Raw genomic sequence first — 19332 nt, 5'->3', positions numbered from 1 at the left:
GAGGGAAGAGAGAGAGTATATCTGTACAGTCATTAGCAGGAGAGAGAGAGTCCAAGGTGCCTCGTCCTGTTGTGTCGTGCGGTCCTGATCGATTACAGTCGTGTCGTTTTCACTGACACTGTCATTCTGTTCCTGAAGGGTAGGAACCTCAGGAAGGGACAGCCGTCAGAATCTGACCAGAGTACTTTAAGACCGCTGCCGCTCCTCAAACGGACAGGCTGACAAACACATTTCAAGGATGTCTGACAGGGGGAGATGATGGGGACGGGGACATGGGGTGTCTGTGTGAGGACGTAGAATACGCACATCGACAGGTGGGTGGACGGGGACATGGGGTGTCTGTGAAGACGGGCCAGGGGGAGACGATGGGGACAGGGACATGGGGTGTCTGTGTGAGGACGTAGAATACGCACATCGACAGGTGGGTGATGGGCTAAAGTGACAGATCAGTTTACAGATGGATGGATGGTAGCCTGCACACCATGGTAGGTACAAAACAATACTTCTTTGTTTATTTGTCCGACAATGTTTCGATCCTGTGGATCAGGACATGTGAATTATTTTATAATCAGGTGCCCCAAATTGTCCAAAACTGGGGGTGATTGGACAATTGGGGCACCTCATTATAAAAGAAAAACAACTGGCGTGCATTTTCACATGACCTGATGAAGATCCACAGGATGGAAACGTTGTCAGACGGGGGCCGCATGTAATTCAGACAGGGCATTAGTCCGACATGCATCTGCATGTCCGACTAGCGTCCGCTCCTGTGCTTGCGGTTATGGTTAGGTTAGGAGATGCGCACCCTGTCAGACGAATAAATAAAGAAGTATTGTTTTTGTGCGTACCGTGGTGTGCGGGCTCCATCCAGACATAGGGGCGGGTGTCTGCCCCATTGCAAGGTGCAGGTGTAACACACTAGTAAGTAAATGGTGAATATAATCCCCTTAGTGGATTGTGAGAGGAGTGTAAAACAGAGCATTTCCAGCCAGAGACAGACAGAAACGTTGACAAAGTGAACCAGCTTCCTTCCTTCCTTCCGTCTTCGAGTCGAGATACCGTTACCTCAACTCACACACAGCCAACGCACGTACTGGCAAAGCAGTATTCCTCCGTTACCTCAACTCACACACAGCCAACGCACGTACTGGCAAAGCAGTATTCCTCCGTTACCTCAACTCACACACAGCCAACGCACGTACTGGCAAAGCAGTATTCCTCCGTTACCTCAACTCACACACAGCCAACGCACGTACTGGCAAAGCAGTATTCCTCTGTTACCTCAACTCACACACAGCCAACGCACGTACTGGCAAAGCAGTATTCCTCTGGCATCAAACATTGTATGGAGAGTGGTGGAACCACTCCAAGGAACAGCAATGTCCATGTTAATGTGACTATGTGACTTTAATGAGTACCAGTAGGGGCGCTGTTGTGCCAGAAACAGAGAGAGATAGTGCTGCACTGTTGCCTGCTAATGAGAGAGAGAGAGCGCGAGAGAGAGAGAGAGAGAGAGAGGAGAGGAGGGGGGGGGGGGGGGGGAGAAGAGGGGAGTTGCACCACTCAGTTCACACGGATGTGATTTTTTTTAGGGCTATAAGAGCCTGTTGTGCTCCGTCCCTCGCCAAGGGACGATACAATCCGTGATAGTTTTCTTGTTTGTTCGAGTATGGAGAAAGAAAGGAGACCGACTTAAGATCTGTGTCCATCAAGGGGCATGTCGGAAAAGACACTACACGACACACAAGACGCCCCCCCCCCCACCCCCCCCTCGGACCGTTGGGTTTCGAACCACGTAGAAAACCGGTTCTCGCATTCGGAGCGTTAAGAAGGGTTTCTCCACCAAGTAGTAAGCTACTCCTCATGGATAGAAGGAAGCATGAGGTCAGTCCGCTGCCTGCCAGCGTCCAGGATTACATTAGATAGTTGACACAGAGTGGAAAAATTGGTTGCAACATTGTGGGATAAAAAGGAGAAGAACAACACTGGCATCCATTCATGATGTGAATAATAATCCCAGAGGGAAAAAACGAAACAGAAAAAGAATGCACATACAGTATGAATGTGTGACACACATCTTCACTCTATACTATAATATAATAGGAACCTTGTGAGTGAGAACTGCACCTATACTGTTTGCTAGGAGGCACGCGCACCCACACACACGCACGCACGCAGTCACGCATGCACACCCACACGCATGCACACATGCACGCACGCACGCACACACACACACACGCACTCACGCACACACACTACAGCCAAGCAGAGGACAAATATAGGACCTACCTCACGCAGCTTGTGCAGCAGAAAGCGCTCTCACAGTAGTAACACAGCGAGCCTATATGAGAGAGAGAGGGAGGGAGAGCGAGAGATGACATCACAATGTGTTTCCTTTCCTCTAACATGTAAAGGGTGCTAGAAAGGCTGCCTACATTCTTCTAAACGCATCTCTATTCATTGGGACTGAGAGTGCATTTCCCTCTATGCACGCCGTATAGATGGATATGGATTTTCTTTGGACGAACAGTGGTTGACTAATCTCATCCATGACAGTGGGCTACAGAGTAGGCGTGCAGCATTTGGCCCGCCTCCAGAAGCACCGTTCCTTATTCCCGTTGGACGGAGACCATTATTGGCTCAGCCTATTAGCACATCAGTCTCGGGGTAGCCTCGGAAACCCAGACGTTTTTATTTCCAGGGAGGAGGGAAAAAAAGAGTCTGGGGCCGAGTCCACTTCAATTTGGCATACATACAGTAGCGCAAACGTCGCTCACTCTCTGCTGATTTCTGATCGTCTGCACCTTTGTTAAATTGACGCACACACACACACACACACACACACACTCCTCTCTCTCGCTGTCGGTCTAATTAATCTCATGTCCTGCAGCTGTGCCTAGTTTCTCCCAGCGGATGCCTATGCCATAAAAAGCATAGGTGAGATCCAGTCTAGTCTCTGGGTAACCATGACCCACCAGGAAATGTTGGTCCCGGCAGAGAAGATGTTTCTCGTGTGACAGCATACAGGCCTGCATACAGGCCTGTGGTGTGACAGCATGGCACGACTACCAACTAGGTTTCCACACATACCACATTTTTTCCAAAACCTTTCCAAAACCTATTCAGAATATTTAACCCAATTTCCACATTGTCTACATAACAATTATTCAGAGCAATAATAACTCTTATCTATGTGCAACAATGCCAAAAGACAGGCAGTGTAGCAACAATAAAGCATAAAATATAGAATGCTATAATTCTATTCCAAAAAAACAAGTTTTGCTACACCACCTGTCCTAGGGCATAGGATCACGCTGCAGCAAGTTGTGAGATTTTAGAAAACTGAATATGTAAATTGTAAATATATGCAAATGCAACAATAAACACTTAACAACACTCCTCTGAAACAGGTTGATGAGTACAAGTATTTGGGTTCATCTATATCTTCTTCCCAAAAGGACTTTCAAACTAGGAAGGGTATGGCCTGGTCAGCCTGCAATGACATGCATGAGATCTGGTCATCCGAGCTTAGTAAGATGTTCAAAGTAAAAGTATTTAGGACGACCGTCGAGCCGATTCTACTCTATGGCTCCGAGACATGGACACTTTCAAAGAAACTAGACAAACGGTTGGATGGCACTTACAACCGCCTTCTAATGAGAGCAAAATCTGTCTTGGAAGAGCCACCCATCGACATCTCTAATATACGGCAACCGCCCCCGTATTTCTTCACTACTAGTCCGATCCAGAAGAATGCAGCTTGACGGCCACTGCTACAGAGCTGAGAATGAGGTTATATCTTCCCTTCTTATCTGGAATCCTGCCTCAAAGTGGAAAACTCTTGTTCCCTGATGTCATCGCCAGGGACACATGCATCAGTAAGCAGGAACTGGGGATGGCAATGAAAGACCGGAAAGTCTGGCGTGGCATTGTGAAATCCATGATCGCAACCGCGGTCGAAAAATGATGATGATGAAGAAAACAATCTGTGCAGTGTGCACTCAGGTAGGGGTGCACCAGTTAATCGAGTTGATTTAAAAAAAAAAAACGATTTTGAGGGGGATTTAAAATTAGATTTTATTTCAATCATAAATGCAAAAAAAGCAACAATAGCAGATCTACAAGCCATGACGTGTCGTGAGCTAGGCATTTTCACTAGTTTGTGTGACACCATGATACATTTTGTTAATGAATGTTAATTAATGTATGTCCCACTGGGAGGAGACCCCGGGGCAGACAAAGGCGCAGTTGGAGGAAACACATCGACTCACTGGCCTTGGAACGTCTCGGGATCCCCCAGGAGGAAGTCACTAATGTTGCTCTGGAGAGGGAAGTCTGGAACACTCTGGTGGAGCTGTTGCCTCCGCGACCCGACTACGGATAAGCGGTTGAAGATGGATGGATGGATGGCTGGATGGATAATTAATGTATAAGCTTAGAGGCATGTATAGAGCCCAATGAATTATGCAGGGGCGATGCCTACTTGAATTCATTAAAAAAAACGTGTTGAAAGGGGGAGAGGTTATTTCTTTGATCTTGAGATCTAGTGGCAGTCAGCATCCTCTTCTTTGTGTAGTTCGCTCGCCTGGCCACTAGCGATTACTGTTATTTTATCAGGGTGTGCTGTATGTTATGTGTGTGTGCATGCGTGCATGTGTGCAGTCACGTGCCACACGTACTGCTGCTCTGGCTGTCTAAAAGAGACAAGCCACCAATGAAAGCTTCCCACTGTGAACGCTCTCCTCTAGGGAGAAGCACGGCGGGTCAGAGCTGAGGTTGCTGTGTCACTGAAGCCAGAAAAGGACACACACACACACACACACACACACACACACGTACACACGTGACGTGACAAATTAAATTAACAACCTATAGTAACATAACATAAATCTCTCTAAATATAGCAGGCTAATGCTGTGCTGGGGGACTACGCTAGACATTAGACCATCGCCATTTCAGAGACGTCTAAAGCACAATCACTTTGTGACTCTTCACTCTGTGTGTAAGATAGCATTGAGGAAGAACATTCGCACACCAGTTTGTAGAGCTCTGAGACTCATTTTAAAACAACAAATTGCAACCGGTCGAAACGTTGCAATTTGTTAAATGAAGTAAGTCTCGGAGCTCTACAAACTGGTGTGCGGATGTTCTTCCTCTTCCTTGATGTTTGCCTTGATGCCTGACATCCAGCACCTGGCCTGAATATAGGCATCGAGATGTGCACACAATCTTCTCTGTAAGACAGCATTGAACCAGACCTAACCTCATTTTAAGGCGCTAAATGGGCCCAAGATCATATATATCTAAACAATGTGGGTGCTGGGCATTAAAATTGCAGCTGCATTGGATAGAAAAATAGCAATGATAAGAGCGTAACATAACAGGCGGTTGGACTTTTATGTGTGGCACACAGTGCTCATCATGACCGTGTGGGAGAAAACATATTACTGCTGTAATGAAAATGTGGCTTAAAAAGGATTAGTGAGCATCTTGTTAATGGAAGAGAACAAAAAATTAAAGCTGATGGTCTCTAAGGGATTTCTTTCACCAAGGCTTCCGAGTGCAAAGCAGAGCAGACAGTAACTGTCTCAATTCAAACTTAGAAACCAGGTATTTCCAGGCGGTGCATTCAAGGACTTTTTTGTGTTGGCATGATGTGAGGCCAACTGTTCTATAGGATAGGTTTGTACTTTAAGCCAGCATAATTATCGTTAGTTTGAGTACTATTAGAAAGCTCCAACAACCTAAATGGACAGCAGAGACATGAGCCTAAATAAAGAAGAAATAAAACTGCATGAATAGCTTCAGGTTTATCACACGGGTCAGAGGATACGGCACTTAGAAATCATAGCCGATAATAAACAAGCACAACTTTGCCCCCGGGAGAGCACTGTCCTATAAAAAACCCCACAATGTAATCATTCAGACATTAAACGTGACTGTTTCTTCTACAGGCCAGGCCATTGCATTTGCTCTATTTAGTTATAGTGCTTGACCAACACTTCACTACGCTCTCATAATATTGCTCAAAATCCACCCACCTCATCCACAAGCCAAAGGTTAAGCCTTTAGACTTAGTTCCATTCACACCGAAGTGACAGGACACAATCAAAAATAATGAACTACTTCTCCAATTGGGTCCTACAATAGAATTCTGCTCCTGTGACTCAAGAGAAGTGATTCTTTTTATTGTGTAAGTTATAGCAGTAGATTTAAATGTCTTTAGGCAGAGTGAGCAGTCTGGAATGTACTATGCATTCCCAGCAGAACAGTGCATGTAAAGAACTATTTAATTACAACTGCCTCTGATTCTATTCAGCTCCAGTCATTTAACTCCTAGGTCATCCGGACTGAAAAAAGACATTTATGCAAGTTCAGGGAATGAACATCTCAAAATGGAAACAATAGGTCCGTAGTGCAGGTGACAAGAGACTGTTGGCGTATGTCAGAGCCACTCGCCCTTTTCCCCAGCTTCGGGCTAAATCCACATACCGGTAGATTACTAGAGCTTCTGCTTTTACCATGTGGTAACAGTTTACCATGTGCAACACCGTCCTGTGAGTAATGACACAGTCTGCTTTTTTTGTGGGAAAAATGGCTTATTTGAGCAATGTATAGTCCTACTAGAACAGAACAGAAGTGGTTTCCCTCGTCAGATTTTCAATGCCTTTTCCCCACAGGGGTCAGCCTAGTAGAGCTGGGCAATATACGTATTTATATTTGTGATATGAGACTAGGACGTTTGTTGGTGACAGGTATAGAGAGCTTGATTGTTTGTTGTTTCTTTCTTTTTTTAAGATTTGTTTTTGGCTTTTCTGCCTTTATTGATAGTATCAAGTGGAGATTGACAGGAAAGAGGGAGAGACATGCAGCAAAGGTCGTCATGAACGGGACTCGAACACGCAACATGCTGTCAGGCATGATGCGCCTGGACCACTAGGCCAGCGGGCGCACCGGTTGTTATGGTTTTCAACTGAATCAATGGTCACGCCATTCACAAACGGGTCACGTGGTGTGTGGTGCTACGTCAGTCGGTCGGGTAGTAAAGTTCACCGCGTTTCATGGACGATAGGAGAGGGGGTAAATGGGGGAATTCCAACTTTGCTGACCACAAACGCTTTAAGAACGCAAATACAACATCATGCTACCTGTAGCTATTTGCACTTATGAGTGACAAAATAGCAGACAGGAGAATTAAACTTGCAGGACACTGCCAAAGACACCAGGAGCTGCCAGCCAGCAAACTGGTGCAGTCAGTGGGAACCAACACATGGGCACTGGTTCACGAGGACATCCCATACTAACATATGTGTGGATGTACTCAAGACAGATGCAGGAGCACAAAGCATCAACGAGATGGCCGGATGTATGGAGAACCGGGATGACTGGAAGCGACGATGGAGGGCTCGTCTGAGGACGACCTAGAGAGAGAACTCCAGCTCAAGCACACATAGTAGCTCGGCTTGACACAGACTATGGAACACTGTGTGTGTGGAGTAATGACAGACTGTCAGGTTTACCATGTCTGTTAATAAACCTCCAGCATTGTGGCTATTTTTCTTTTTTTTTGGAATGTCAAAACAGCAACATGAATACAGCTTCCTGGCAACACATTTCTATGGATGGATGTTCCGGGAAACTGTCATTTCTCAAAGATTTTTTCCAAATATAATCAAAAGTACAGTACAGAGCCCACTCAGCACAGTACATTACAATACAGTACAGTCAAAACAGCAACATGAATACAGCTTCCTGGCAACACATTTCTACTGATGTTAACCAGAGATACAAAAGTGGGTGGAAACGGCCTGGGCCGTGGCTCAGTGGTCCAGGCACCTTGGCTGGTAATCCAGTCTGGCAGTGTGTCGCCATCTCTCTCCCCATTTCCTGTCAGCCTACTGTCTGTCCCTCCATAAAATATATAAAATAAAGGTGAAAGCCACAAAACAAAAAAAAGTAAAAAAGAAAAGAAAAGTGGGTGGAAACTAAAAATAAAACCATAAACTCTGCATTTATTTTCCCCCTCGTCATTTTCAGAGTCCTGCTCTGGACTGGAGTGGACCTGGCTTTAAATGGATTACACTTACAGTATCAGAAGGCTGCCACAAGAAGTCATCCTCAAGTGTGGCCTACCCTGTCATCATACTTGACGTGTTTTTGAGCCGTGCCTCCGCTCCATTACGCAGCTACTGCATGTGTGTCCCTCCGTATGTACAGTATGTACAGTATACGTGTCCCTGTGTCTGTCTGTCCGAGCACGGAAAGCTGCAACACGGTAACTCTGTCATTTCTCGACGCGGGAAAAAGGCTCGCCGGAACCGGGTCAGGCCACCTGGGCGCGTTGCTGGGGTTCAAAGATTTTTTCCAAATATAATCAAAGTACAGTACAGAGAACAATCAGCACAGTAAAGTACAGTACAGTACAGTACAGTAACTATAACTATAACAATACATGTATAGTTGCATCACTCAGTTAACACAGGTGTTTAGCTTGAGATGCAAACTTCAACTGAGGTTCGATGAAGAAATAAATCACCCTGTGTGTAAAGCTAAAGCTCAAATGATAGTATAGCAAACGCTGCTTCCAACTAGATTTTCACTTACCTACTGTGCAGCCAGCAACATAAATTATATAATAGAGACTTAATTATTTTAACAACATAATCCTTTGGCTAGCTTTGGTATTTTAAGCATAGTGTTATACTTTAGCTATAGCAGATCTACAAGCTCTTGGTGCCGCGCTACTAGAGCAAAATGAAAATGTGCCTCAAATCTTTGAAAATATATTCTTTCAGAGTGAACCTTTTTTCTTGGGGCCCTTGGGGGTCCCTGGAACAACATATTTTCAGATGGGGGGTCGGACGCCTATCAGCCTACATATAATCTTTGATCCTTGACTGAAACATAAGTATTTCAGAAAACCCTCAGGATTTAGAAAACATTTTTTAAATGTCGACGTCAGGCCTAAATGGGTTAAATTAGCAACGCTGGCCAGCCTTACACTGCCTGGGTTATGTCATTGGGTGTGAAATGTGAGATAACCACCTATCTTTGGGCACATTTGGTGCTTTTAGGACAAATGCATCCAGTCACTCTCAAATAGCCAAAAGTGTCCCACAGCTGTCTACACAGTACTCTAATGATGCATAAGCTTTAGCATTTTAACAAGCCTATTAACAAACATGATATAATGAGTTGCAAGCTCTGTGCTCCAAATACTCCTAGGCACAGAAGATAACCTGACCAAAAGAATTATCAATTTACCATTTACCATACTTCTGAAAATCTGATCCGATTAAATATGACTATACTGCTTCTCTAGCATGGCACTAACCAACCCACAATACTGGCGTAAAACAGAAGCTAATACAAAATGTTATACTTTCACATTAAATCACACTGACTTACAACACTTTGTGGTAAATGACTAACAAATCATACCTTGCATTTTTTGTCGAAACGTCAGTATTAAAATAAAGTTGACGGCATCGTAGCTACGAGTTGTGCGACTAAAATGCACCAATAAGTCTACTGTCTCTGTCTCTTAATGCACGTAACTCGAGAACCGCTCGACACACGCGCTCCACACCACCGCAGTGGGTGCAGTGGCCGGCGTCGAGTCAGTCGGACCCACGGTTGTCCAGAACCACCCCAAAACAGCCATAATATCTGGGTGGGATATTGCATGCATTTCCAACTTGCATCGTTCCAAGTAGGCCAGTGCCAAACGGGCACCGCTGTAGAGGCTCCAGCGCATAATATCTGGGTGGGGCCGATCTACAAGCTCAAAATGTGTCGCAGTGGGACGCGTTTTGAGCTTGTAGATGGGCAATTTTTTTCTACGACAGAAATATGCAATGTGGCCCCTCTGGAGTAAGTGTGCGTCAAAGTTTCCCACCCCTGCTCCAAATCCTATCATTATAAATCCTATCATTACAAATCCTATCATTTATAAAGCCCTCAAAAGCCAAGAGTTGAACATAGAGAAGAGTCCCCTCAGTCAGCTGGTCCTGACGCTTAACAAACCATCAGCCAACAATAACCAGCCTCAGGACAGCAACATCATTCCACAACAAATCCTACCCAACCAAATTATTAATCAACAGAAACAAAAATACGAAAACTTTTGTCTCAAAACAACAAAAACCCAAAGTAAACTTTAATTGCTATCTGGCCCTAAATAGACAATACAGGTGGCAAAGTCAGAAAAACCTTAACAATGTCTCAGCGAGCACAGCCTGGCCATCGAGAAAGGCAGAATAGACAAACCTGGCTGCCCAGACAGGACAGGCTGTGTTCTCACTGTAGTCAAGGAGTGATGGAGACAGAGCTCCACTTCTTGACTGCATGTGACAAATATAAACATATTAGAGAAGAATACTACCCTAAATTCAACAAAAACAAGATACAGTTTGACTCTATCCAGGCAGTCCCCTATACTTATTAGGTGAGAAAGCAGAATGTTCCAGGTTGGCAGCAAAATATGTATCAGCCTGCCACAAAATGGAGGAATGAGGGATCAATGTAAAAAAAAATCTTGTCTTGTTTATATTATTTGTTCTGATTCTGAATATGTATAATTTATTATTTTTGTTTCACACTTTATTTGTGTCATTCATACTGTATGTAATGCTTTGGAATAAGAAGAGGCTCCAGCGCATAATATCTGGGTGGGGCCATGCATTTCCAACTTGCATCGTTCCAAATAGGCCAGTGAACCAACGGGCACCGCTCTAGTAACTGTAAATGACCACTAACCTCGATAGCTGCACTGCGAGGCGCGGCAGGGCCTGCATGCTGTACTAAATCTTCTTTGCAGTGACTGTACAGTAATGGGAGGAGGTACAGAGCAGCCCTGAGCTAAACCACGCAGCCGGACAGTCACGCATTCAAATGAAGCAATCTAAAGATGATACCACCATCACATGCAGGCAGTGCACGAGCATTAAGCTATATGGGAAGGAACAGATGGAAACTCCATTTGACTGGCAAATGACCTCTCTCAGTCTCCCTGCTCTGCTGTGAGTGACCCTGGGCTGCAGTCAGAGACTCACTGGTGACAGGAATGTTTCCTTGCATGGAATGGAAACAAGTCCTGGAGGATTGCACATCATTCACATGCAAATGTTTTAGAGAATGGAAAATATGTAAATATTTAAAAAATTGACCGGGCGGGCCTTTAAACAGGCAAAGACAATAAAATGGCATAGCAATTGAGCAAATAGCACAACAAGCTTTTTGTAAGCGACCAGACAACTATGTTTTTTTTCTCAGTGACTAAGTTAGTTAGTTATAGTTTCCCTTCATATTATTTGTTATGGTTTGCTACTACTAGCTAATAATTCATTAGCAACAGAGCCACGCCACTGTACAGTAACACGACTAGCTTCATGTTTCCCTTCTGCTCACTCTAGTCAAGTGAAAGTCGTAACATGGCACGTCTGTGCTGACATGTGACACTCTGCAACAGGATGTGTAGGGAGGAAGCTTCCAAACTACAGATCTCTGGTGTGACAACAAGCAATAACAAACAACAGTTTATCTGCTCTAGTACTTATCATAGGAGCATAATACAGTCACATAATCTGTACGTCTTGTATCTCAGTCAGTACACCTGAATAAATACACGTGGAGTAAAGTAGAACATGTTGCCAACATGAATGATTAACCTTTGAGAGAGATTATTAGATTCCAATAAAGGTGTGTGTCATAGTCATAGTATATGACTATGTGTGTGTGTGTGTGTGTGTGTGTGTGTGTGTGTGTGTGTGTGTGTGTTCATTAATTAAATCTCCCTGGCTAGACATATCATTACATAATAGTGCTGACATTGCAGAGTCGTCAATGTAATCAACTGTATCGCATCAGACAGAGCGCTGTTAGCAGGCATGCTAGCTACTATAGTAGCTACAATGTAACAACAACAGTCACTACACACTGTCTGGCACATATAGTAGCAACCGCTTCAAAGGCAATAACATTGTTTGATTGATTGACTGAAGTATTTGTTAACATTTGCACAATTACAGTACATTTCAAGCACAACTCAATACAAAAAACTGTTGGACGACACCATAAAACATTACACTTGTTTACAAGAGGGTCCACCATTTTCAATTCATCAGAACAGAGACGCACACATATAACAACAGGTATGGTTACTATTCCTGTAATTCCACCCACCTGTGCTTCTTCACGCGGGGGGAGGGTTATTTATCCCGGGTTTCCAGATCAGTTCTTCGGCCACGGAAGGAAGGAGGACTCGGTGTCAGTTGACTGTCTGTCTGTGATGATGTGTCAGTGTCGCTGCATGGGCTAAAACCACCACCTCCTCCTCAGCTGACTGCGTTCTTCTCCTCCTCCTCCTCCTCCTTGGGTCAACATTTGCGAATCCAACCGTCTAATATTTACATGTATGTGTTTGACCACATTGCTCGCTATAAAGCTATACTGGTGTTTTCATAACTACAGTTCGCTCAGCCTCATTAGGAGGCATTCCAGTCCCAGTCCCTCGACTGTCTTCGGTTCGGACGGTGGTTGAATGGAAGGTGGATGGGTGGTGGGGGGGGAGGGTGTCCCCTCCTCCTCCTCCTCCTCGACAACAATCGCCTCTGCTTCCAATTTTCCATCTCGGTGATCATCTAGAATGCCTAGCCCTGCTCTGGCTGGCTCATAGGGGGGGTGTGCACATCTCTGGTTCGATTGTGTTTGTCTCACAACAATACATACAACATATCATGTTACGGTCTATGGTATTGGTTATACGGTATGAAACAAAATATTGTGTGGGGGGGGGGGGGGTGCGTGTGCGTGTGCGTGCGTGTGTGTGAGTGTGCGTGTGTGTGCGTGTGTCATGTGTTCTCAATTTAAAAACAAAGGTGACAGTAGTAGGCTGCTTAGCTGCTATATTAATTAATTAATATTAAATAATGTAATGTATTGTTCTTACAAGGTGGCTTTTACTTTAGATATGGAAATATATAAAAATTGATCAAATACTAATACATGATAGACTTTCGTTCTTGATTATTGATCCAAGGCCTACTACTGTAACACGTTATAAAGCTATTTAGTGTTGCAGAGGCGACACCCAGCGGTCAAACAGAAGAACTGTTTAGATAGGTAGAGGGTAGAATCTTCGAGGCACTGTCAGAGCTGTGATAAAGGGTATCAAAATGGAACATTTTTACTTTCTTTATATGATGATTTCCTGTTTTTCATTTGTACGTTCTTTAAAATGCAGGTCCAGGACTCTGATGTAAACAAGTCTTAGTGCTTTCCACATTTTGTAATATCAATTGACTAACTTGGTACACAGAAATTGATTTTTTGAAGACTGAAGATTTTGTTTTTTCACTTAAATACAAACGTATGCCAATCCATTAAAAAAAATGGCAAAAAATATATATGATGCAGGGAGCATCGTAGTAGCAAAAACAAGCCGGTATACAAGCTCAAAATGTGTCGCAGTGGGGCGCGATTTGAGCTTGTAGATCGGCTATTTTCTTCTACGACAGAAATATGCAATGTGGCCCCTCTGGAGTCCGAGTAAGTGTGCAAATATAGTGGCCCTCTCCATCGTCAAAGTTGCCCACCCCTTCTCCAAATCCTATCATTATAAATCCTATCATTACAAATCCTATCATTTATAAAGCCCTCAAAAGCCAAGAGTTGAACATAAGAGAAGAGTCCCAGGGCTTAAAGTTCTCAGTCCTGGGGACTGCAGATTTTTCCTGCGGATTTCATAGGGGTCATTTAATGAGATCAGTGCAGATTTGCAAAAAATCATTTTCAGTCTTCCAAAGTAAACTTTAATTGCTATCTGGCCCTAAATAGACAATACAGGTGGCAAAGTCAGAAAAACCTTAACAATGTCTCAGCGAGCACAGCCTGGCCATCGAGAAAGGCTGAATAGACAAACCTGGCTGCCCAGACAGGACAGGCTGTGTTCTCACTGTAGTCAAGGAGTGATGGAGACAGAGCTCCACTTCTTGACTGCATGTGACTAGGTGAGAAAGCAGAATGTTCCAGGTTGGCAGCAAAATATGTGTCAGCCTGCCACAAAATGAGGGATCAATGTCATTTTGCTTATGTTTTTCCTTGTCTTGTTTATATTATTTGTTCTGATTCTGAATATGTATAATTTATAATTTTTGTTTCATACTGTATCGCTTGTCATGCCAATAAAGAATATTTTAATTTGAATTTAAGAGAGAGAGGGAAAAGGAGTTGACAGTGACACTTAATTATAGTTTTATGAGTTCACTTCCCCATGCACTCTATTAATGGTCAAGGAGATGGTGATGACGTAATGGACCATGTCTGTCTGTCTGTCTGTCTGTCTGTCTGTCTGTCTGTCTGTCTGTCTGACTCTCTCTCTCTCTCTGTCCCTCTCTATCTCTGTCCCTCTCTCTCACTGCCTCCCTCCCTCTCACTGCCTCCCTCCTTGTCAATTCAATTCAATTCAATTCAATTCAATTCAATTCAATTCAATTCAATTCAATTCAATTCAATTCAATTCAATTCAATTCAATTCAATTCAAATAACTTTATTGGCATGAACATAACAACTACAGTATTGCCAAAGCATAAAATGCAGCAAAAGAAAAAAATATAACAGAAAACAATATCAAACATACAAATAGAACATTAACTTTCACAATACAACATGCAAATGATCAAAATCTCTCTCTCTTCCTCTCTCCCCTCTCTCTCTCTATCCCCCCCTCTCTCTCCCACCCAGCCCCTCTCTCTCCCCCTCTCTCTCTCTCCCTCCCTCCTCTCTCGCTCTCCTCCCACCTCTCTCTGTCTCTTCCCCTCTCTCCCCCCTCTCTCTCTCTATCCCCCCCTCTCTCTCCCACCCACCCCCTCTCTCTCTCCCCCTCTCTCTCTCTCTCTCTCTCCCTCCCTCCTCTCTCGCTCTCTCTCTCCTCCCACCTCTCTCTGTCTCTTCCCCTCTCTCCCCCCTCTCTCTCTCTCTTCCCCACCCTCTTTCTCGCCCCCCTCTCTCTCTCTCCACCCCCTGGTTGTTTCCACTTTCCACCCTACCCACAATGCTCAGCGCTAGCTGACCACCAAGATGGCAGACGCTATGGATGAATATGAGAAAGAAGCTGGTTGCGTCCCTATTCTCCACCCAGAGGTACAGTATGCATCATGGATCCTGCGTGCTTGTTTGTTTAGCCTCGGAACAGGCGCACGTAAAGACCTTGCATCGTTGTGTGTGTGTGTGTGTGTGTGTGTGTGTGTGCGTGCACGGCGGCGCACACTGTCCGCGGTGTTTCTGTGGTAAACTACGATGCCCCCTGCATCATTCGTAGGGGGGTGGGTGGGTGGGGGGGAGGATGCTAACGTTGCTAACGCTGCTAGCCTCTTTGCTGCATAAAGACTGGGCAGATGTTAGCTGTATAGCTAATAGCTAAGCTAGTCTGCGACTAGCAAGGCCATTTCTTTAGGTATTTTTTTTTAGAGCTAGCCTTTCAGCCGACAGACAAGAATAAGAGACGCACTTAAAAAAATAAAGCAGCTTAATTGACAGTTGAGAATTTGACAGCAACGTAACGTGCATCTCGCTTGCTTGTTTTTTTTTGTATACACTGTTCCAAAACACATCCGTGGAAAATGGCATCCCAGTTGATGCCCAATGTAAATCAGTCAGCTAGCTTCAGTGCTTCCTACCCCATGTATGTATTTTATGTCAATAATTCCATCGCTGTCATCAGTGTATATAAATATACGTATGATGATTAGCTAATGTTGTTTAGGTGCTGCGTTCATGATGCACCATTCAACCATTGCACCTCCGAGAAATGTCAGATCAGTCAGATGTGTCAAATGTCAAAAATTGGTCAGCAGCTTTAATTCACTGCACGAACGTACAACCTGAACGCCAATACTCTTTTACTTTAGACATCAACAGATCACCTGTACATTTACTGTAATATGTATGTATACACAGTATGTATGTAGCTCTGGTCCATAGCCCTAATGCTAATTATGCCCTGCAGGGTAGAATTTGTGTGTGTGTGTGTGTGAGAGAGAGAGAGAGACTATATAAACAGTATTAGTTATTACACGCTATAATAATAATACTTCACCATCAGTTGAAGTTCGTAATAGTACATAAATTATTAGTATATATTATGCAACATATGATAGCAAAGCCATCCCTGGCCATCATATAATGTGCAGCATTACTTTTCTATTTGTCGATCAGGGCTTTAATCAAAATGGGTTTTCAATGGTTTGTAAGTGGCAAGTTGTGTGTAACCCAGAGCTAGGTTACTTCTCAAGTTAGGTGTAAACTGTCAAGCAGCAGGTGATATGTGTGCTAATTGCAACCAATTATGCAACCATAATAATTGTATGGGTAAGTCTGACTTGGCTCTTTCACATAGTCGAGCACAATCAGACGAAAATTAAAGATGCATGATTATCTTATAAGTGGCTCCAATAATACCAATCTGTCAACATTGAGTGAAAACATAATAATACACATTGTAAAGCCTTTACCTGTAGACTATACAACAGCAGGGCAACTGGGGTTGACTTTTAGTTTTGACGCGTGCATCACAAGATTAATTCTATGTCCAGTCGTTGCATGTCTTTTGGATATGTCAAGCAACACGCGTGTATAGCCTGTTTAGCACCATGAGATGATTTTGTAGTGTAATTAGAAAATGGAGAAATTGCACTGTACCCATGCAGGATTCTGCATGTAGAGTGTAAGCAAAGCTAGAGTATAAAGGAAATTAACCTATCAAAGGTAGCCTCCATGGGGTCTTCCTTAATTACTGTAGGGTACCATCTGTTCTTTCTCTTTGTTTGTATTGCTGTGGGATTGTGATGTTTGAAATAGCCCTGCTAATGGGCCGCGGTGACGCAGTGGGTACTAGTGCTGTCACCTCACAGATAGAAGGTCCTGGGTTCGATTCCCGCTGGAGATGCTGTGGGCGCTGTGGGCGTGTTCTCTCCTGTGTCATCAGTGCCCATGTACCCTAGGTGGGGTTGGTGAAAGGGCCTTTCTGTGTGGAGTTTGCATGTTCTCCAGTGTGTCCCCTAGGGTAGGTACCATCACAAAAAAACATGCAGTAATCCTAGTCTCTAAAATGCCTCCCCCCAGCAAACCGATGGGGGGGAAATGAACTGTTTGGAATAACGTACGTGTTCCAATCCTTACTTCCTTCCTTCCACACGCTATTCGTCCAACCAGGGGAAACTCCCCTCTGTCAGGTGAAAAAAAGCGACTTGGACTCCTCATGCAGTGAAGGAGGCATGAGGTCAGTCCGTTGCTCTCCCAGGTTGACAGAGGGAGTGTAGCGCCCAGGATTAGGATTGGGAGAGCTTTTGTTCTGTCTTGTTTGTTTTGTCCTGTCAGTGTGTATGATTGTATTGCTTTGTGAACTGTATTGTACAATGTATCTGTGTTGAGGACCCCCTCTAAAATGAGATGCGACATCTCAAGGGGCTTATCCTTTCAATAAAGGTATATATATTACATTTGATAATTGACACTGGGTGAAAAAATAGAAAGAAAAAGCTCTGCCAAACTTAGACCAGGCATATTTCTAAGCTAACAACTGTACACTGTGGAGACAATGCTGCTAGAGACCCATTGCCATAACTCTCTATAAATAAATTGTAGGGTTGTATGACTAACAACAAGCAGCCCAGTAAAATAGTTTAACCCTGGCTTGCCCTGCACAGGTGATTGTTTACCTGTTGTTGTTGTTGTTGTTGTTTTGGTGGCTACTCAATGAGACATGACTGCATTTCTCTTGGCCCAGGGAGGGGATATTGTTTATTTGTTTCACATTCTTGTTTGTAGTTTGTGGCCAATAATTAGATTATATTAGACGATGTATAGTTGTATACCTTGTGACCTCCTACCCTTTAAAACCGGGAAAGTAAGCATCTGTGTGTCAGTGTGTCAGTGGGTCAGGGGTAGGAATGGGAACCGTGAGGTTCCCAGTTCGATCCCTGTGAGCTCCCCCAGAGTTAGTGTCCTTGAGCAAGACTCTGAACCCCTACTTTCTCCTGATGTGCAGGTTGGTGCCTTGCATGGTTTCCACCGCCATCGTTGTATGAATGTGTAGGTGAATGTAATGCACAATCTATGTAAAGCATAGATTACATAGATTGGGCACATAGATTGTGCACCATTTACCTATTCAAAAATTGCAGATCTACATCTGCTTCTTTTGTAGAATCAGCCTCGGGTCTTAATGGGTTAACATACAGTATAATCCCTCGTTAACAGTAATTTGATTAATTTATTATTATTGTAATAATTATTAAAATATAATATATTAATATTATAATGGCACCCCTCCTTTTTCTTAAAATAGTTGACCTATAAGCTTGTAAATCTACCACTTTCACAGAATGCTCACCCCAGAATACGGAAGCTAGGGTTCATATGGTTAACGGATGCCAACAACTTCCCTAAAAGACCATATTCTCTCCCCTCGTGTTCATAAAAGCATGTCAGCTGACTGTTATCCATCATCACATTGTTGTAGCTGGGATATGATCATTGTTGCTTCACCATGAAGAACCAAGTTTAAAGAAATCCAGCCAATGCTCCAGCGGCTGTCTGAAAAGTTATCCTTCTTTTCGGTGTGGTGGTAGAAATCTGGGTCATGTCTAAGACTGAGAGAGAGAGAGGCCTGAGAAACAGGCATACATTCTGTTACAAGGTGTTCGAACACAAAGCAGCTGAGGTTCAGACTTCAGGCACTGTAAAATCCTCAGTGTTCATTTTACTCCGAGTGTGCAAATACCAAATAGACCTTTTTAAGGCTTAATTTGATTACATTTGTAAAGTGTGTGTGTGTGTGTGTGTGTGTGTGTGTGTGTGTGTGTGTGTGTGTGTGTGTGTGTTTTCTATCTTTCTCTCCCTAATGAGATGCAATCTGAGACTTTGGCATATTGAGCCTTGCTCTATAACGCAAAGATGTGTTCCTTATGAATATATTGTAGTTTCTTTCTTCATAAACAAACAGACCCTTTTCTCAATCATTGTTCTTCTGATACATAGAGGTGTAAAAGTATAGGGTCGTCGGAATGGTGTATTATTAGGCCAGCCTACAAAATGGCCCTCATTTGAGATTGAATTTCAGATTGTGACTGTCAGCTGCAGCTAGCTGGGTCCTTACCCTTCTCACTGCTCTCAGACCTCATGTTGCTGAAGACGGTGCACATTTCTAGTATAATCTGGAAAAAGTCTGAAGTGAGTGGTGCAGTACTTGTGCTGTACGTACTGTACTGTTTGGTACTGTACTGTACAAGGCAAGCCCTCCTCCCAGGTCTGTCTGTGTCTATGTGTTAGGC

General features: G+C 43.8%; 2 protein-coding genes across 4 annotated transcripts in view; one reads left to right on the top strand and one right to left on the bottom strand.

The window, feature by feature from the left end:
• The window catches only part of osbpl8 (oxysterol binding protein-like 8), a gene marked incomplete at its 5' end in the record, with an annotated part of 107705 nt that extends 95175 nt beyond the window's left edge, over nt 1-12530 (bottom strand). For 2 of the 3 annotated variants that reach the window (XR_013963537.1, XM_080757206.1), the window contains 2 exons: nt 2290-2341; nt 12184-12530. The remainder of the gene's footprint in view (nt 1-2289; nt 2342-12183) is intronic. The other variant, XM_080757207.1, reaches the window with a different exon arrangement.
• Nucleotides 12531-15054: 2524 nt separating this feature from the next.
• zdhhc17 (zDHHC palmitoyltransferase 17) overlaps nt 15055-19332 on the top strand; it is a 40256-nt gene continuing 35978 nt past the window's right edge. Inside the window, 1 exon segment of the mRNA XM_080757936.1 lies at nt 15055-15142. Within this exon segment, the coding sequence (XP_080614062.1) occupies nt 15080-15142 (63 nt within the window). The 5' untranslated portion in view covers nt 15055-15079.

This window comes from Protomyctophum bolini (assembly GCF_963924005.1).
Source record: "Protomyctophum bolini genome assembly, chromosome: 23".
In the NCBI taxonomy this organism is placed as follows: domain Eukaryota; kingdom Metazoa; phylum Chordata; class Actinopteri; order Myctophiformes; family Myctophidae; genus Protomyctophum; species Protomyctophum bolini.
This window is presented reverse-complemented; position numbering and strand designations above follow the sequence as displayed.